Below are 22,490 nucleotides of genomic sequence, written 5' to 3' on the forward strand. Positions count from 1 at the left end.
TGGAGTTAGAGTCTGTCATACAGAGTGAAGTAAGTCAGAAAGAGAAAAACAAATACAGTATGCTAACACATATATATGGAATCTAAGGGAAAAAAAAAAAAAAAAAAAAGAGGTCATGAAGAACCTAGTGGCAAGATGGGAATAAAGACACAGACCTACTAGAGAATGGACTTGAGGATATGGGGAGGGGGAGGGGTGAGATGTGACAGGGTGAGAGAGTGTCATGGACATATATACACTACCAAATGTAAAATAGATAACTAGTGGGAAGCAGCCGCATAGCACAGGGAGATCAGCTCGGTGCTTTGTGACCACCTAGAGGGGTGGGATAGGGAGGGTGGGAGGGAGGGAGATGCAAGAGGGAAGAGATATGGCAACATATGTATATGTGTAACTGATTCACTTTGTTGTAAAGCAGAAGCTAGCACACCATTGTAAAGCAATTATACTTCAATAAAGATGTTTAAAAAAAAAAAAAAACCAATGAACAAGAAAGACAAACAAGAATATAAATTCTAATAGAGTCAACAGGAAAAACGGGAAAGCAAAATTGAATGCAACACAGAGAAAATATAAACTAAGATTGCAGAAAAAAGATGAAAAGCAAAGTTGTGATCATTAAAGTCTGCTTTTAAAAATAATGACTTTCAGATAGGGTAGAAAAGAAAAATTAAGATACAGACCATCCTTGCTTTGCACAGTACTGTGTTAACTGAAAGCCGTCATTATCAGAGCCTTGCCCTTACTGCAGTACAGAGTGGAAACAAGGTTCTGATAATGGTGACTTTCAATTATCATGCTAGCGTGCAAAACGAGGACAGCCTCTTATCAATGATGTAAAATCAAATTTAAAAAATACAAATAAAAAGGATCTACCATGCATACAAAATCAAAAGAAAACAGTGATGGTAAAGTTGATAGTAGAGAAATTAGAATTCAAGGCAAAAAAGTATAAAGGGGACACTGTCAGGTATTTTATAATGAGAAAGATATACACTAAAAAGAATGTACTATGTTATAAAGCTTCACATGTCAATGGCAAACAGAAAATGAAACAAAAGAAACACAAGGATAATTTTTTAAAAGACAATTATAGTAGAAGCTTTACCACTAGGTAAGGAATCAAATAAATAAAAAGTAAAGGTATGGAGGATTTCAATATGATTTTATTAATTAATAAACCAGTTTTAATACAGAAGCATTATAAACTTTTATATTCTACAAATTAAGAACACTTTAAAAAGAATTCACCAATCTTAGTGAACTATAAGTCAATTTTACGCTCTTTTCCCAATCTGGATTTTTGACCTGAACTATTAGCCTGGAAAATTAACAGTAGAATGTTAATAATAATATTATTATTACTGTATTACTGTATTATTATGAACTGTAATATGTTCATTTTTACATGGATTTGTTTATAAAGACAATTACTTTGGACAAGTCCTCCTACTAAATTAATAATCATGTACCAATAAACCCTGATAATAACACGGTATTGTCTTAAAAAAGAGATTAGGGGAGAGGGGCAAGATGGCGGAAGAGTAAGACACGGAGATCACCTTCCTTCCCACAGATACAGTAGAAATACATCTACACGTGGAACTGCTCCTACAGAACACCCACTGAACGCTGGCAGAAGACGTCAGACCTCCCAAAAGGCAAGAAAATCCCCACGTACTTGGGTAGAGCAAAAGAAAAAAGAAATAACAGAGACAAAAGAATAGGGACGGGACCTGCACCAGTGGGAGGGAGCTGTGAAGGAGGAAAGGTTTCCACACACTAGGAAGGCCCTTCGCGGGTGGAGACTATGGGTGGCGGACGGGGGAAGCTTCTGAGCCACGGAGGAGAGCGCAGCCACAGGGGTGCGGAGGGCAAAGCGGAGAGACTCCCGCACAGAGGCTCGGCGCCAAGCAGCACTCACCAGCCCGAGAGACTTGTCTGCTCACCCGCCGGGGCGGGCGGGGGCTGGGAGCTGAGGCTCGGGCTTCGGTCGGATCCCAGGGAGAGGACCGGGGTTGGCGGCGTGAACACACCCTGAAGGGGGCTAGCGCACCACAGCTAGCCGGGAGGGAGCCCGAGAAAAAGTCTGCAGCTGCCGAAGAGGCAAGAGACTTTTTCTTGCCTCTTTGTTTCGCGGCGCGCAAGGAGAGGGGATTCAGAGCGCCGGTTAAACGAACTCCAGAGACGGGCGTGAGTCGCGGCTATCAGCGCAGACCCCAGAGGTGGGTGCAAGCCACGGCTATCAGCGCGGACCCCAGAGGCGGGGGTGAGCCGCGGCTATCAGCGCAGACCCCAGAGAAGGACATGAGACGCTAAGGCTGCGGCTGCCGCCACCAAAAAGCCTGTGGGCGAGCACAGGTCACTCTCCACACCGCCCCTCCTGGGACCCAGTGCAGCCCGCCACGGCCAGGCTCCCGTGATCCGGGGACAACTTCCCCGGGAGAGCGCACAGCGCGCCTCAGGCTGCTGCAACGTCACGCCGGCTTCTGCCGCCGCAGGCTCCCCCCACCTCCTCCGTACCGCTCCCTCCCCCCCGGCCTGACTGAGCCAGTGCCCCCGAATCAGCTGCTCCTTTAACCCCGTTCTGTCTGGACGGGGAACAGATGCCCTCAGGCGACCTACATGCAGAGGCGGGTCCAAATCCAAAGCTGAACCCCTGGAGCTGTACGAACAAAGAAGAGAAAGGGAAATCTCTCCCAGCAGCCTCAGAAGCAGCGGATTAAAGCTCCACAAACAACTTGATGTGCCTGCATCTGTTGAATACCCGAATAGACAACGAATCATCCCAAATTTAGGAGGTGGACTTTGGGAGCAGGATATATTAATTTTTCCCCTTTTCCTTTTTTTGTGAGTGTATATGTGTATGGTTCTAGGTGAGATTTTGTCTGTATAGCTTTGCTCTCACCATTAGTCGTAGGGTTAGGTCCGTCCGGTTTTTTTTTTTTTTTTTTTTACTTAAAAATTTTTTTTCCCCTAATACATGTTTTCTTAATAATTTTTGCCTTATTTTCTATTTTTAAAAAATTAAAAAAAATTTTTTAATAAGTTTTTTCATATTTTTTATTTTTAAAAAATTAAAAATTTTTTTCTTAAATTTTCTTAATAATTTTTTTCTTATTTTTTATTATAAAAATTAATCTATTTTTAAAAATTAAAAAAATTTTTTTTCTTAATAAATTTATTCTTAATAATTTTTTTTCTTATTTTTTATTATAATAGCTTTATTTTATTTTATTTTATCCTCTTTCTTTCTTTCTTTCTATTTTTTTCTCCCTTTTATTCTGAGCCGTGTGGATGAAAGGCTCTTGGTGCTCCAGCCAGGCATCAGGGCTGTGCCTCTGAGGTGGGAGAGCCAACTTCAGGACACTGGTCCACAAGAGACCTCCCAGCTCCACGTAATACCAAACAGCGAAAATCTCTCAGAGATCTCCATCTCAACATCAAGACCCAGCTTCACTCAACGACCAGCAAGCTACAGTGCTGGACACCCTATGCCAAACAACTAGCAAGACAGGAACACAGCCCCATCCATTAACAGAGAGGCTGCCTAAAATCATAATAAGGCCACAGACACCCCAAAACACACCACCAGATGTGGACGTGCCCACCAGAAAGACAAGATCCAGCCTCATCCACCAGAACGCAGGCACTAGTTCCCTCCACCAGGAAACCTACACAACCCACTGAACCAACCTTAGCCACTGGGGACAGATACCAAAAACAACGGGAACTACGAACCTGCAGCCTGTGAAAAGGAGACCCCAAACACAGTAAGATAAGCAAAATGAGAAGACAGAAAAACACACAGCAGATGAAGGAGCAGGGTCAAAACACACCAGACCTAACAAATGAAGAGGAAATAGGCAGTCTACCTGAAAAAGAATTCAGAATAATGATAGTAAAGATGATCCAAAATCTTGGAAATAGAATAGACAAAATGCAAGAAACATTTAACAAGGACATAGAAGAACTAAAGAGGAACCAAGCAATGATGAAAAGCACAATAAATGAAATTAAAAATACTCTAGATGGGATTAATAGCAGAATAACTGAGGCAGAAGAACAGATAAGTGACCTGGAAGATAAAATGGTGGAAATAACTACTGCAGAGAAGAATAAAGAAAAAAGAATGAAAAGAACTGAGGACAGTCTCAGAGACCTCTGGGACAACATTAAACACACCAACATTCGAATTATAGGGGTTCCAGAAGAAGAAGAGAAAAAGAAAGGGACTGAGAAAATATTTGAAGAGATTATAGTTGAAAACTTCCCTAATATGGGAAAGGAAATAGTTAATCAAGTCCTGGAAGCACAGAGAGTCCCATACAGGATAAATCCAAGAAGAAACACGCCAAGACACATGTTAATTAAACTATCAAAAATTAAATACAAAGAAAAAATATTAAAAGCAGCAAGGGAAAAACAACAGATAACACACAAGGGCATCCCCATAAGGTTAACAGCTGATCTTTCAGCAGAAACTCTGCAACCCAGAAGGGAGTGGCAGGATATACTTAAAGTGATGAAGGAGAAAAACCTACAACCAAGATTACTCTACCCAGCAAGGATCTCATTCAGATCTGATGGAGAAATTAAAACCTTTACAGATAAGCAAAAGCTAAGAGAGTTCAGCACCACCAAACCAGCTTTACAACAAATGCTAAAGGAACTTCTCTAGGCAAGAAACACAAGAGAAGGAAAACACCTACAATAACAAACCCAAAACATTTAAGAAAATGGGAATAGGAACATACGTATCGATAATTACCTTAAATGTAAATGGATTAAATGCTCCCACCAAAAGACACAGACTGGCTGAATGGGTACAAAAACAAGACCCATATATATGCTGTCTACAAGAGACCCACTTCAGACCTAGAGACACATACAGACTGAAAGTGAGGGGATGGAAAAAGATATTCCATGCAAATGGAAATCAAAAGAAAGCTGGAGTAGCAATTCTCATATCAGACAAAATAGACTTTAAAATAAAGACAATTACAAGAGACAAAGAAGGACACTATATAATGATCAAGGGATCGATCCAAGAGGAAGGTATAACAATTGTAAATATTTATGCACCCAACATAGGAGCACCTCAATACGTAAGGCAAATACTAACAGCCATAAAAAGGGAAATTGACAGTAACACAATCATAGTAGGGGACTTTAACACCCCACTTTCACCAATGGACAGATCATCCAAAATGAAAATAAATAAGGAAACACAAGCTTTAAATGATACATTAAACAAGATGGACTTAATTGATATTTATAGGACATTCCACCCAAAAACAACAGAATACACATTTTTCTCAAGTGCTCATGGAACATTCTCCAGGATAGATCATATCTTGGGTCACAAATCAAGCCTTGGTAAATTTAAAAAAATTGAAATCGTATCAAGTATCTTTTCCGACCACAACGCTATGAGACTAGATATCAATTACAGGAAAAGATCTGTAAAAAATACAAACACATGGAGGCTACACAATACACTACTTAATAACGAAGTGATCACTGAAGAAATCAAAGGGGAAATCAAAAAATACCTAGAAACAAATGACAACGGAGACATGACGACCCAAAACCTATGGGATGCAGCAAAAGCAGTTCTAAGAGGGACGTTTATAGCAATACAAGCCTACCTCAAGAAACAGGAAACATCTCGAATAAACAACCTAACCTTGCACCTAAAGCAATTAGAGAAAGAAGAACAAAAAAACCCCAAAGCTAGCAGAAGGAAAGAAATCATAAAGATCAGATCAGAAATAAATGAAAAAGAAATGAAGGAAACAATAGCAAAAATCAAAGAAACTAAAAGCTGGTTCTTTGAGAAGATAAACAAAATTGATAAACCATTAGCCAGACTCATCAAGAGAAAAAGGGAGAAGACTCAAATCAATAGGATTAGAAATGAAAAAGGAGAAGTAACCACTGACACTGCAGAAATACAAACGATCATGAGAGATTACTACAAGCAACTCTATGTCAATAAAATGGACAACCTGGAAGAAATGGACAGATTCTTAGAAATGCACAACCTGCCGAGACTGAACCAGGAAGAAATAGAAAATATGAACAGACCAATCACAAGCACTGAAATTGAAACTGTGATTAAAAATCTTCCAACACACAAAAGCCCAGGACCAGATGGCTTCACAGGCGAATTCTATCAAACATTTAGAGAAGAGCTAACACCTATCCTTCTCAAACTCTTCCAAAATATTGCAGAGGGAGGAACACTCCCCAACTCATTCTACGAGGCCACCATCACCCTGATACCAAAACCAGACAAAGGTGTCACAAAGAAAGAAAACTACAGGCCAATATCACTGATGAACATAGATGCAAAAATCCTCAACAAAATACTAGCAAACAGAATCCAACAGCACATTAAAAAGATTATACACCATGATCAAGTGGGGTTTATTCCAGGAATGCAAGGATTCTTCAATATACGCAAATCAATCAACGTGATACATCATATTAACAAATTGAAGGAGAAAAACCATATGATCATCTCAATAGATGCAGAGACAGCTTTCGACAAAATTCAACACCCATTTATGATAAAAGCCCTGCAGAAAGTAGGCATAGAGGGAACTTTCCTCAACATAATAAAGGCCATATATGACAAACCCACAGCCAACATTATCCTCAATGGTGAAAAACTGAAACCATTTCCACTAAGATCAGGAACAAGACAAGGTTGCCCACTCTCACCACTATTATTCAACATAGTTTTGGAAGTGTTAGCCACAGCAATCAGAGACGAAAAAGAAATAAAAGGAATCCAAATCGGAAAAGAAGAAGTAAAGCTGTCACTGTTTGCAGATGACATGATACTATACATAGAGAATCCTAAAGATGCTACCAGAAAACTACTAGAGCTAATCAATGAATTTGGTAGATACAAAATTAATGCACAGAAATCTCTTGCATTCCTATATACTAATGATGAAAAATCTGAAAGTGAAATTAAGAAAACACTCCCGTTCATCATTGCAACAAAAAGAATAAAATATCTAGGAATAAACCTACCTAAGGAGACAAAAGACCTGTATGCAGAAAATTATAGAACACTGATGAAAGAAATTAAAGATGATACAAATAGATGGAGAGATATACCATGTTCTTGGATTGGAAGAATAAACATTGTGAAAATGACTCTGCTACCCAAAGCAATCTACAGATTCAATGCAATCCCTATCAAACTACCACTGGCATTTTTCACAGAACTAGAACAAAAAATTGCACAATTTGTATGGAAACACAAAAGACCCCGAATAGCCAAAGCAATCTTGAGAACGAAAAATGGAGCTGGAGGAATCAGGCTCCCTGACTTCAGACTATATTACAAAGCTACAGTAATCAAGACAGTTTGGTACTAGCACAAAAACAGAAATATAGATCAATGGAACAGGATAGAAAGCCCAGAGATAAGCCCACGCACATATGGTCACCTTATCTTTGATAAAGGAGGCAAGCATATACAGTGGAGAAAAGACAGCCTCTTCAATAAGTGGTGCTGGGAAAATTGAACAGGTACATGTAAAAGTATGAAATTAGAACACTCCCTGACACCATACACAAAAATAAACTCAAAATGGATTAAAGACCTAAGTGTAAGGCCAGACACTATCAAACTCTTAGAGGAAAACATAGGCAGAACGCTCTATGACATAAATCACAGCAAGATCCTTTTTGACCCAGCTCCTAGAGAAATGGAAATAAAAACACAAATAAACAAATGGGACCTAATGAAACTTAAAAGCTTTTGCACAGCAAACGAAACCATAAACAAGACCAAAAGACAACCCTCAGAATGGGAGAAAATATTTGCAAATGAAGCAACTGACAAAGGATTAATCTCCAAGATTTACAAGCAGCTCATGCAGCTCAATAACAAAAAAACAAACAACCCAATCCCAAAATGGGCAGAAGACCTAAATAGACATTTCTCCAAAGAAGAGATACAGATTGCCAACAGACACATGAAAGAATGCTCAACATCATTAATCATTAGAGAAATGCAAATCAAAACTACAATGAGGTATCATCTCACACCGGTCAGAATGGCCATCATCAAAAAATCTAGAAACAATAAATGCTGGAGAGGGTGTGGAGAAAAGGGAACACTCTTGCACTGTTGGTGGGAATGTAAATTGATACAGCCACTATGGAGAACAGTATGGAGGTTCCTTAAAAAACTAAAAATAGAACTACCATACGACCCAGCAATCCCACTACTGGGCATATACCCTGAGAAAACCATAATTCAGAAAGAGTCATGTACCAAAATATTCATTGCAGCTCTGTTTACAATAGCCAGGACATGGAAGCAACCTAGGTGTCCATCATCGGATGAATGGATAAAGAAGATGTGGCACATATATACAATGGAATATTACTCAGCCATAAAAAGAAATGAAATGGAGGTGTTTGTAATGAGGTGGATGGAGTTAGAGTCTGTCATACAGAGTGAAGTAAGTCAGAAAGAGAAAAACAAATACAGTATGCTAACACATATATATGGAATCTAAGGAAAAAAAAAAAGGTCATGAAGAACCTAGTGGCAAGATGGGAATAAAGACACAGACCTACTAGAGAATGGACTTGAGGATATGGGGAGGGGGAGGGGTGAGATGTGACAGGGTGAGAGAGTGTCATGGACATATATACACTACCAAATGTAAAATAGATAGCTAGTGGGAAGCAGCCGCATAGCACAGGGAGATCAGCTCGGTGCTTTGTGACCACCTAGAGGGGTGGGATAGGGAGGGTGGGAGGGAGGGAGATGCAAGAGGGAAGAAATATGGGAACATATGTATATGTATAACTGATTCACTTTGTTATAAAGCAGAAACTAACACACCATTGTAAAGCAATTATACTTCAATAAAGATGTTTAAAAAAAATTAAAAAAAAAAAGAAATTAAAGTTCATTTACCGACAACAGCATGTTAAAGCATTTCTAGTCTGGTAATAGTGTATACTTTTTACCAGAATTTCTATACGGTATTCTGGATACCATGTTCAAATCTATTTAATAGGGCTCATATACATAAGCACTCCTCTCAAGCCACTGTTAGAAATGGAATGAATCTGGCCCATCATCAGCCAAACTTTTGAAGTCTAAACACATTTTCTTTAGCTCACAGGTCCAAAAGAAAAGAGGAAAAGCCCAGGAGAATCAAGGGGCAAGAAAATAATATTTCAGTAAAAACTGAAAATAGTTATAGTAAAGAAGTTATATAAAGCAGCTTCCTATGTTACTAGAAAACTGTTCCATATATATTATCTATATTTACTTGTAATTATCTCAAAGAAATGAGGAGTATTTGGTCACCTGTCATGATATGTTAATTTTTTTAAAATTCGTAACACATAAGAAAGTGGAATTTTACTTAAAATACAAAATGCATATTTATAATTGCAGTGATCATGCCCATTACAGAAACTAACATATATCCTACTTACAGTGTTCTTACAACTTTGTCCTGGGGTACAAAACAAGAATGTGTTTTCTATTACATTTGACTCCCAAAATTAAAACTGACCTTATTAAAATGTTCATAATACTGAAAAACTTTTGACAACATTAATGTTATGTCAGTAAGCAATATAAAATATATAATTACTGGACTACATAAATTATAACAAATACAAAGTTTGGGGCCTCAGTGGAGGAAAAAAAAACAAATGGTATCCCAAAGATTATAATACAAACATTGACCTTTGGAAATAAAGTTCTGTCATAAACATAAGCAGGATCTTTGACTATTACTTCCTAAGTAAAAAGAAAAATTAATTATGTGGCCATTGCATATAATAAGACATGCAAATTAAATGCAATCTAATCTGTAAATGAGGCCAAAGTAGGTCAAAGATGCAACAAAATCTAAAAAAAAAATTTTTTTAAATAATTACATTTGTTACATATGAACCTCCTGCTTTCCTACTGTAGATATACATCAAGGGTCATAGAGTAGAATCAAAACACCTCTCTTTAATTTTTTAAATGGTTGAAAAAATGGTTGAAAAAGTCCCTGATCCGCCTTGGCTGTCAAGCCGCCTTGCTGTCATCTGGATTCTGAGAGGCATAGCTACAAACACATGGTGATAAAGTACCCCCTTTCATCTCCATTATTTGAAGAAGGCCCAGGCCCTTTCTATATATCAGTCAACCAAATTCAAAGTGAAAACAAACTCCAAACTTTCCCTTTCAAACTTCAAACATTAGGCAACAGCAGAGAAACAGAATTAAGACCACGGGATAGAAACACGTGGTGAATAATGGGATTTATGTAATTGCAGTTCATCAACAACATTGTTGACAATGAAAAGGAACTCTTGTTGGGCTTTCAGGAGCTCTCATCCTTTTTTTTTTTTTTAAGCCTATAAATTGAGACAGATTCAGGTCCTGGTTTCCTCAAAAAAAAAAAAAAAAATCATTTCTTTAAGCACACAATTGTGAAGGGTAGGTAGATCTATAAATGTGAAAACACATCTGGAGTCCGTTTTTCAAAGGCAACAAAACTTCTCTAAATTTCACTTTTTTGGACTATTTCATTTCGCTAATTAAGCTGTCATTTTTATAATACACTAGGCAAATTACAAAAATACATGTATATATTTGAAATTCTTTTCCCTAAATTCCCTGAATAATTTATAAAGCACACAAAAGCGATGAGTTTTCTTCCCTTTCCTTTATAAGTCATCTCTTCTTTTTCCATCACATTAAAAGGTGCACTTCCCATAAAATTTTACTTTTAAGTTCAATGTTTATCAAAAGTTTTAATATTTCAGTGCATTTGACCAACTATGAATTTATACAGAAGAAATTTAATATCATCAATTAATTAAGAATTAATGGGGTTAATATAGAAGCACTTTTTTAAAGTCACAGACTTACAATCAGAGAAAATATAAAAAATAAATTTAATTTACATGCATTTTTTTTGTTGAATAGGAGTATGACACAGTGAGCAGAAAAGTCTTTCAATCATAAAAAAAATCCAATTGGGGTACGATTCTGTCATGGGAGAGTAAAGGAAATATGATTTCAATGAGAAAGATGAATAACATATATTTTTTTCACTGTTAAAGAGACCATGTTCAAGTATTTTTAAATAAACAAAGATGGGTATTAAATCACAGCAGTACTTAGAGACAATGGGATACTTTTATAAGAGTGGTGTAACCATTTTATCTTAAAATGTCACTACTTATAATAAACTGTAAGTTATATTCTATGCATCTATTTAAACTGATAATGAAAAAATTTCTATGTCAAGCCTAACAATGATCAAAGAAATACAAAGTTTTTCGAAATCATTGTATGGGATATGTAAGCAAAAAAAACAAAAAGACAAAAAACTGAAGACCACTGAACCATTTTAATCATCATTAGATAAGCATTAATCTCAAAATATCAGGTTGACAAAGACAGCTATTCCATAGTAAGATAGTTCCCTACAGCCACCCATGAAGTCTGTTACCCTAAATCAATAATTTTTTAAAGTGTCATATAATAGGGAACAAATACATTGAAAACTTACTGATTTTTAGGTAAAGGACTGAAACTTCCAATCTTTTATTTTTTAATTTAACTGATATTTAAATTCTATTTAAAATAGTTCAAAATGACACCTTTACCATCAGTATTGCATTTACATAAAGGAACTAAAAGTCAATCTCTGGACAGCTTTTTGAAGTCACCAGAGAAAAAAAGGTCATTGTTTCTATAATGAATACACAGTGACTTGCTTGCAATCCACATTTCTCACTCAGCTATCAAGCTATTTGTAAGTAAAGATAGTGACTGCCAGTTATGACTGTCACATCTCACTCAGGTTCAAGTTTCCACTGTTTTACATGTGACTTTACAAGGTTAAACCCAGACCTGAAATGTGCGACAGGGTTGCAAACAATTTGTCCTGTCTCCAAACCTTACACCACTCTGCTCTGGGAGCTCTTCCTGCCAGGAGATGCACAGACTGGGACAAGACGATATTATAAAAACAAATGAGGCTAAACGCAAAAGCAGATGGTATAAAATTGTTGCTTACTACCTGGTGAATGTAGGCTAGTGAAAGAAATAAAGGCAGGCGGAAGATAAAAGAGGAGAGACTCTCCACTTTCTCAGGGTTTCATTTGCTTGCTGGTTGTTAGCATGACCATCTCACACAAAAGCACAAGAGCACTCGATGTACTTTGTACCCGGAGCGTCAGGCTGTATTTAGAAGTTCTACTTACGCAACTCTTAGAGTCTCTAGTCTCCACAGGGAACGTGCGTGAACAGATACAGCACCACCTTCGTAATGAACAGTTCTGTTAAAAGAAATAAAAAGCCCAATTTTAACGTTGCATTCTTGGACTCAATTTTTCAAGCCAATTCAAAGAGAAAAGTAAATGGGAAGGCTTTGGAGAAACAGTAAAAGCTACTTTTTGGTAGGAGACAATATAGCTGGAAATAAAAATAACAACAGTGACCTGAATAAACATTTGATTTAAACACATTCCTTCGTCTTTTACTCCCTCTCATCCCCTTCATCCCCTCTCCCTCACCCTGGTCATTTTTCTCTCTTTATCCCAGTGAATACTTTCACCATTAAACTTAAGTCCATAAACGTACTCCACTATGAGTTTAGGTGTAGTTTAATATATTTCAACACATGCATATAATTATTTGCAATTCTAAATTCTTTCTAGACATTTAAAACATTTTAAAGAAATGTGAAAACACATTAATGTTAATGTTTTCATGACAATCTGTTAAATGATAAGAGATAGGAAAATGTAAACATCAATAAAATGTAAATATCAACAAAAAAGTCACACACACACAGAAATTTCTTTGGATGTACATCACACATACCAAAATTCCAAAGCTCTCGTAATAACAATTTGTTAATATGCCAGACGTGATGCTAAGTAATGTATATACATTATCCAAATTGGTCTCTATACCATCCCCTTGAGATTGGTTTAAGGAAACCAAAACTTGTTTCCTGTTTCTTTCCCGAGTGCTCACCATCTCCCTCTCCACTGGGTCTCTTCATCATCCAAACACACATAACCCTGTCCAGTCACAAACATAATAACGTGTGACCATATTTTCCTCCCCTGCTTCCCTTGCTTTTCTGCCTCATTACCACCTCCTCTTAATCCTCAGTGCACTCAATCTTGTCTGCAGACCCACTTCTCCACTGAGACAGATTTAGCTGAGGCCATCCAATGACCTTCATGTTCCCAAATCCAGTGGACTTATTTTTTTTAAACACTTTGGAAAACCCTACTGCTTTGACAGTTTTCCTAACACCATTCTCGCCTGCTTTCCCCTTACCCACTCAGATATTCCTTCTCATTCTATTTTTATTGTGGAACTTTTCAAAGACACACAAAAGTAGAGAGAACATTATAATAAACCCCAATACACCCAGCACATAGCTTCAACAGTGATCAATATAGGGCCAACCTTGTTTTACCTATAACCACAAGTTATCCTTTGACATACAACCTCCACATAAAACAATACAAAAGTATTTTTCTATACTTGATATACATATATATACATAATCTGTTTTTATGAAATACCCATTCACTGTTCAAATTTTCCCAATTGTCTCAAAAATGTCTTTTGCAGATTGAAGTAATGCCATTTGCAGCAACAAGGATGGACCTGGAGATTATCATACTATGTGAAGTAAGTCAGACAGAGAAAGACAAAAATCATGATATTGCTTATATGCGGAATCTAAAAAAAAAGATACAAATGAACTTATTTATGCAACACAAACAGACTCAGAGACTTGGAGAAGGAACTTATGGTTACCAGAAGGGAAGGGTTGGGGGTAGGGATAGTTAGGGAGTTTGGGATTGACATATACACACTACTATATTTAAAATAGATAACCAACAAGGACCTACTGTAGAGCACAGGGAACTCTGCTCAATACTCTGTAATAACCTAAATGGGAATAGAATTTGAAAAAGAAAAGATACATGTATATGTATAACTGAATCACTGTGCTGTACACCTGAAACTATCACAACATTGTTAATCAACTATACTCCAATATAAAATAAAAATTTTTTTTAATGTAGCAAAAGCCATAGAAAACAGAATGATCAGGCATCCTACCGAGAAGCATGAGGTAATCATTCTCAGGTTAACTTGCTTTCAAATTTTATTCTTTTTCAATAATGAATCTACTTTTATCCATCATGTCACAGGATGGGAAAAATCTGAATAAATTGTTCTTCAAGGAAAAAAATGTCTTTTTCTTTCTGTTGCTTTTTCAAATCAAGATCCAAATGAGATGCATAAATTTGTTTGGTGTCTTTCTTTTATTCTAGAACAGTTCTCCCTTCCTCTTTTTTTTTCCTTCTTGCCATTTAATTGTTAACAAAAAACTGTATCATTTGTCCTGGAGTATTTTCTACATTCTGAATTTTGCTGATGACATCCTCACAGTGTTTTTTAACATCTGCCTCTAAATGGTAGATCTAGAAACCTAGAAACTTGCTCAGGTTCAAGTCTGTGATTCTTTGGCAAGAACATTTCAGAAATTGGTGTTTGCCTTCCTATTACATCACATCAGGAGGTAATAATGACTACTTGTTTATCTTTTTACATTAAAATTGATTCAGGATCACCCTGATCCATCCATTATAACCTAAGAATTTTAGGTACATCAATGACCAGGGTCCTCAGTAGGGGCTTTTAATGGTGGTTGTGAATTTAATCATGTGGATAGCTTTTAAAATCCTGAAACCTTGCCCTCACCACCGGCCAATTAAACCAAATTTGAAGTCAGGTGTTTTAAAAGCTCCCCAGCTGGTCGTAAGGGGGAGCCAAAGTTAGGAAACTACAGTCTATACCAGTCTCTAAACAGTAGCACTACTGACACTTTGGTCCAGGTAATTCTTTGCTGTGGGGGGCTGTCCTGTGCACTGTAGGATATTTCCCACATCCCTGGCCTCTACCCACTACATACCAACAGTAGCCATCCAAGCTGTGACCCAAGTTGTGGAGACATATATATATATAAATCTTAATATACAGAATATATGTTATATAAAAATACATTCATATATATGTGTGAATGTGTGTGTGTGTGTGTGTGTATATATATATATAATTTTATAGAAAGAATTTACTATAAGGAGTCTGCTCATGCAATCATGGAGGCTGACAAGTCCCAAGATCTGCTGGAGACCCAGGAGAGCTGATGATGTAAGTTCCGGTCCAAGCCCAAATGCCTGAAAACCAGGAGAGCCAATGGTATAGTCCCATTCCAAAGACTGACAGGTTCAAGATCCAAGAAGAATTGATGTTTCAGTTTCAGTTCAAAGGTAAGAAATAATTGACGTCTCAGCTCAAAGGCAGTTAGGCAGAAAGAGGTCCCTCTGATTCATGAAGAGTCAGCCTTTCTGTTCTATTCAGGCCTTTAACTGATTATATGAGGCCCACCCACACCAGGGAGAGCAATCTGCTTTACTCAGTCTATAGATTTAAGTGGTAAACTCATCTAAAAACACCCTCACAGAAACACCCAGAATAATTTGATCAAATAGTTTGATCAAATATCTGGATACTGTGTGGCCCAGTCAAGTTGACACATAAAATTAAACATCATAATAACTGAAAGTCCAACTTATCTATCTATATTTCTAAATCTGGAATTAATACCTACATGGTGAGTGATTCCTTTTTTTTCTCCCCAAGATAACTACAGATAAATTCAGAGTGTTTCAGAACACTTGGATCATCCCAAAAACGTTAGTTTGATCAGTGAAGCATGAGCAAAAGAATTGTCTTATACATGAATTACAAAAATAACAATTAGGTCATTTTCAATTTACTTTTGTTTCTTCAACATAGGGAAGCCTTAAATTTAGTATATTATTTTAACACTGGACAGCTCATAATCAATTATTAATGCAGTACCACAGACACCACCTTTTTTTTTTTCCTCCAAGTGAACTATTTTTTTTAACATTTACCATATGACCTTAAAGCAATGGGGTAAGGGATGTTGTCATTAGTGTTCTACTTTTTGAACACATACTGGTTTCTTTTTGTCCAGAGAGAGGCTAGAGTGTGTAACAAATGCTGAACAACAAAAGAGGGAACAAAAATAATACAAAGAAATTTAATCAGTCACATCCAATTTTGATGATGAATCAATTACACAAGTTAAAAATAAAGAAGAGTAGTTTACTGGCTTCTAAAGATTGCCGTGCCAATTCAAATGCTTATGACATGTTTATGTAGAATTCAGTAGGGACAAAAAAAGTCATATCACTGTATTTTAGTTACTGCAATGCAGGGCAGTAAAATAATATCAGAATTCTTCATTTTTCCAAACTTGATGTTCAATAAATGAATGACAGACCACAGAACTAAATTCTCTTTTGAAAAATGTTTTTTTAAATCCTAACAAAATAGATTTTAAAAGTCATAATTGGTATCCATAGGAACTATCACTACTTTTTATCTCAAAAGAAATGTGCTGCTTTAATACATGTAGCAAAAATGATTACTTTTCTCCTTTTGTACACATAAGTTTATTAATTTAAAGTATCACTGAACATTCATAAAATCCATCACATGCACAGGCTAAAGAATAAAAACCATGTTATCATATCAATAAATGCAAAAAGCATTTGACAGAATCCCACATCCATTCACAATGAAAACTCTTAGAAAACTAGGAATAGGAGGGAACGTCCTCAACTTCATGAAGATCATCTATAATCAACATCATTCTTAATAGTGAGAAACTAAATAATTTCCCCCTAAGATACAGAACAAGGCAAGAATTTCCCCTCTCACCAATCCTTTTCAACATTGTACTAGAAGTATTAGTTAATGCAACAAAACAAGAAAAGGAAAAAAAGGTATGTGAATTGAGGAGAGAAAAAAAAAAAACAAAACTGTTTTCTTTTGCAGATGACATGATGGTCTATGTAGAAAATCCCAAAGAATCAACAACAAAAATAAAACTCCTGAAACTAAGAAGCAATTATAGGAAGGTTACAGGATACAAGATTAATGGAAAGATTAATGGACAAACTCAACTTTCTTATATACCAGTGATGAACAACAGAAATTTGAAACTAAAACACAATACTATTTATATTACCACCAAAAGGAAAAGAAATGTATATTTCTTACAAAATATGTACAAGATCTATATGAGAAAAACTACAAAACTCTGATGAAAGAAATCAAAGAGTAAATAAATGGAGAAACATTCCACGTATACAAACAGGAAGACTCAATACTGTCAAGATATCAGTTCTTCTCAACCTGATCCATAGATTCAACTCAAACCCAATCAATAACACTAGGAAACTAATCAGTTATCTTCAAAGCAATTCTAAAGTTTATACAGAAAGGCCAAAGACCCAGAATACCCAACACAATATTAAAGGAGAACAAAGTTGGAAGAATGACACTACCAAACTTCAAGACTTACTATAAAGCTACAGTAATCAAGATGGTGTGGTCCTGGTGAAAGAGCAGACAAATAGATAAACGGAACAAAATAGAGACCCCTAAAATAGGCTCATACAAATATAGTCAATTGACCTTTGACAAAGGCACAAAGGTGCTCCATTGCTTTCAATGAAAAAAGGATAGTCTTAAATAGCTAAAGTACAGGAGATTTTTAAGGCACTGAAACTATTCTGTATGTATTACAAGGGTGGATATATGTCATTATACATTTGTCAAAACCCAGAAAATATACAAAACTAAAAGTGAATCCTAATGTAAATAACGGACTTTAATTAATACTAATGTGTCCATATTGACTCATCAGTTGTAAAGGAAGTACCACACTAAAGCAACATTTTAATAATAGGAAAACTGCAGAGGAAGGTCTGGAAGGGATATGTGGGAAGTATCTGTACTTTCTGCTCAACTTCTTTGTAAATCTGAAACTCCTCTAAAAAATAAGGCCTATTAAAGCCACAGTAATCAAAATAGCATGTTATTAGCACAAAAACAGATATATAGATCAATGGAAGAGAATAGGGAGCCCAGAAATACACCAATGCATCTCTGGTCAATTAATCTATGACAAAGGAGGCAGGAATACACAATGGAGAAAAGACAATCTCTTCAACAAGTGGTACTGGGAAAGCTGGACAGCTACACGTAAATCAAAGAAATTAGAACACTCCCTCACACCATATACAAAAATAAGCTCAAAATGGTTTAAAGATCTAAATATACGACATGACACCAAAAAACTCCTAGAAGAGAACACAGGAAAAACATTCTCTGACATAAATCGTACCAATGTCTTCTTACAGCAGTTTCCCAAGGCAAAAGAAATAAAAACAAAAATAAACAAATGGGACCTAATCAAACTTAAAAGCTTTTGCACAGCAAAGGAAACCATCAACAAAACAAAAAGACAACATACGGAATGGGAGAAAATATTTGCAAACGATGTGACCAACAAGGGGTTAATATCCAAAATACACAAAGGACTCATACAACTCAATATGGAAAAAACAAACAACCCAATCAAAAAATGGGCCGAAGATCTAAAGAGACATTTTCCAAAGAAGAGTTATAGATGGTCAAAAGGCACATAAACATATGCTCAACATCGGTAATTATTAGAAAAATGCAAATCAAAACCACAATGAGATATCAACTCACACGTGTCAGAATGGCTATAATCAAAAAGTCTACAAATAATAAATGCTGGAGAGGGTGTGGAGAAAAGGGAACCCTTGTACACTGTTGGTGGGAATCTAAATTGATGCAGCCACCATGGAAAACAGTATAAAGGTTCCTTAAAAAACTAAAAATAAAGCTAACATATGATGCAGCAATCCGACTCCTGGGTATATATCCTGAGAAAATAAAAACTCTAATTCGAAAAGATACATGCACCTCAGTGTTCACAGCAACACTATTTACAAGAGCCGAAACATGGAAACAACCAAGTGCCCATCAACAGATGACTGGCTTAAGAAGGTGTGGTATATGTATACAATGGAATACTACTCAGCCATAAAAAGAATGAAATATTGCCATTTGCAGCAACATGGATGGGCCAAAGAATATTATGCTTAGTGAAATAAGTCAGACAGAGAAAGACAAATACTATATGTGATCACTTTTATGGGGAATCTAAAAAATAATGCAAATGAATCTATATACAAAACAGAAACAGACTCACAGACACAGAAAACAAACTTATGGTTACCAAAAGGGAAAGATGGGGAGGGACAAATTAGGGATATGGCATTTAACAGATACAAACTATTATACATAAAATAGATAAGCAACAAGGATTTACTGTATAATACAGGGAATTATATTCAATATGTTGTAATAACCTATAATGGAACATAATAAAAAAATAACTGAATCACTATGTTGTACACCTGAAACTAACACAATATTATAAATCAACTATACTTCAATTTCAAAAGTCTTAATTTTTAAAAATCACTTATTTAATGATTTTTTAAAATATTTATACACTAGGAGAAAATATACTAGGACTATACTAGGAAGAAAATGAAGAGGATGATTATAAAATTTAGCCACTTTTACGCTGTTGTTTTGAAAAATATCACATTTTACTAGATTTAAAAATTTTAGGTTGGCAGTTATTTTCTTTAAGCACTTTTAAGCTTACATCCAATGTCTCCAATTGTCCCTTACTTGAAGTGAGCTGTAAATCTTACTGTTGTCCCCTTAAAGATATCACATCTTTTTTCTATCTGTTTTTAAGTATTTAATTTTGTGTTTACTTTTCAGTACTTTTAGTCTGATGTAAGTGCGGTTTCTTTTCATTTGTCTTACTTAGGGTTCATAGTTCTTGAATCTGTGGCTTAATATACTTAGTCAGTTGTGGAGAATTCTTAAGCAACTGTAATAAACATTGCCTGTGCCTTGTGTACTTGCAAGCACTCTTTTTCTTGTTCTCTGTCTCCCTCCTGCTTTTCTTCTCCTGCTGCCTCCCTCCCTTCTCTATCCTTTTAGTTTGGAACTCCAGTACATGTATGATAGACCATTCATCATTTATCACGTATTTCGTATGCTCTTTTTCATACTTCCCAATCTTTTGACTATCAGTGTTTCAGTATTAGGTCAGAATATTTCTTCTGACCTTATTTCCAGTTCAATAATTCTCTTTTCAGATATGTCTAAGCTGATATTAAATCTATCTGTTCTAATATCAGTTATTTTAATTTTCAGTTTTAGAATGTCTATATGACCCCTTCTTATAGTTACCAGTTCTCCACCAAATTTATTCACCTGGTCTTTTAATTCTTAGATCATAATAATCATAAATATTTAAAATTCTACTTGTGATAACACTATTATCTGTGTATCCATGACCTGTACGCCTTTTTCTATAGTGTGTGTTTGCCTTTGCTTTTCAGGTGGGTCCTATCTTATATGCCTGTGCTGTATAGCAAAGAATTTGGCTGACCCATGCCCCTGGTTCCTAGAAGGGAGATTCTAAACCCTTGGAATTTCCCAAGTGATATAAGTGACTATGTTTTTCATGAGCCTCTTAGATCACACCTTCATTTATGGTAATGGGGCCACTTGTGGTGGGCCCCTAGATAGCTTCAGTAAGAGGGTTGGCCATGCTGGAAAGACAAATCAGATGACCAGAGGGTTGGAAGTCTGATCCAGCCTGACCTCTGAGGAGTGAAAGTGTGGTGGAGATTGATTAAATAATTGAGTACATGATTGAACTCAATTATTCCTACATAACAAAACCCCAAGAAAAACACTCTAGGACAAAAGCTTGACTGAGCTTCCTGGATGATGGACACGATGATGTGCCAGGAGGGTAAGATATCTTGATCCACAGGTACAGGGAACAGAAACTCTACATTTGAAACCCTCCCAGACCTCGCCCTATACATAGCTACATCTGGCCCGATTTGTAATCCTTTGTAATAAAATTGTAATCGTAAGTATAGCACTTTCCTGAGTTCTTAAATCTAAAGGTGTCACGGGAACCCCCAAATTTGTAGCCAGTTGTACAGTAGTACAGATGGTCTGAGGACCAGCCCTCTCCTTGTGGCTGGTGTCTGAGATAAGGGCAGTTTTGTAGGGAACAAAGCCCATAATTTGTATGATCTATTAATTCTGGGGCGTTGGTGCCAGAACTCTACTGCAGTACATCAGTCAGGGTTGAAACAAAATAGCGTGTTTAATTTTGATTATTAGATACGGTATACGTAAAATACAGAAATCACTTGAGTTCTTTGTGTTAGTCCCCCACCCCCCAAAGATGTACTTTTGCTTCTCGCAGGTAAAGTAATCTAGGGGCACCAGCAATCCCACATCATCTTAATCCAAATGGTAATTAATATTATTTGAGGCTGAGTTTCAATACTTGCAAGGGCTGCTCTATCTCCAGTTCATCACTGCTTCAAGGGTATAGTTCTTTGAGTTCCCTCCTAAAGTGCCTCTTCTTTGGTGGGTCTTGTACTACCACTTTTGATCCACTTGCACTCTGATGCTTCCAACAGCTCTGCCCCACTTCTGAGCCACTCAGCCACTGCAATCCCCTGGAGAGAAGAGGCTTCCTCAGATGCCGAACTCACTCCTCCGTCTCCTATTTTGGGAACCTGGCTCCACACATTTTCACTACTTTTTTAGCTCTCAATTATCTTTGAACAGATTTTTGGTTTTTCTCAGAGGGAAACATGGCTTGGAATAACCTCATCTACTATTGTTATCACCATCACTTTAAAAAATTCTCTTTAAAATACAATTATTTTCAACTTTGAGTCCATCAAGCTAGTGCAGAATTCAAGCACTTATTATTGTTGCTGGAGTGGTACAGTAATCTCGGACCTTGGGGAGTAAGCCCAGTTCATTTGTTAGATCTTCTAAGCGCAAGGTCTCTACTTACATGCTCCTGTCCAGTCTGAGGGCTGACGCTTTCCATTCACTTGAGAGGCTCAGGACATTTTGCTCAAGTGAAAAACCCCACAGCCATTGCCCTCTGAGTCTTGCCATCTCCTGATAAGTCAGGATGAAATGGGGAGTAGCAAGTTGTCAGGGAGCAGAGTACTGGTCAGCCTGAAAGTGGAACTCAGAAAACTCTGTTCCCTCCCCAGTCTCTATGAATGCTTTAAAAAAAATTTTTTTAAGATAACCATAGATTCACATGCTGTTGTGAGAATACAGAAAAATCCCTTGAACATCTGTCTGGTTTCCCTTAATAGTAATATTTTTCAACTATAATATAATAGTTACATATATACATAACCTTAATAGTTACATATGTGTAACTATTATATATGTAATATATATGTAACTAATAGTTACATATGTAATGTAACTATTACATATACATGTAACTATGTATTACATATATATGTAACTGTTACCTATATGTGTACTATTATATATGTAACTATTTTAAAACTATAGTATAATAGTTACACATATATGTAACTACACATATATTCAG

At 36.4% G+C, this 22,490-nt stretch overlaps 1 protein-coding gene across 1 annotated transcript in view; it reads right to left on the reverse strand.

Moving 5' to 3' along the window:
- The window catches only part of RYR2 (ryanodine receptor 2), a 537,153-nt gene that overhangs the window by 388,535 nt on the left and 126,128 nt on the right, over positions 1-22,490 (reverse strand). The window contains exon 11 of the mRNA XM_061190410.1: positions 12,265-12,339. Within this exon, the coding sequence (XP_061046393.1) occupies positions 12,265-12,339 (75 nt within the window). The remainder of the gene's footprint in view (positions 1-12,264; positions 12,340-22,490) is intronic.

The sequence above is a fragment of the Eubalaena glacialis genome, chromosome 1 (genome assembly GCF_028564815.1).
Source record: "Eubalaena glacialis isolate mEubGla1 chromosome 1, mEubGla1.1.hap2.+ XY, whole genome shotgun sequence".
Classification (NCBI taxonomy): Eukaryota; Metazoa; Chordata; class Mammalia; order Artiodactyla; family Balaenidae; genus Eubalaena; species Eubalaena glacialis.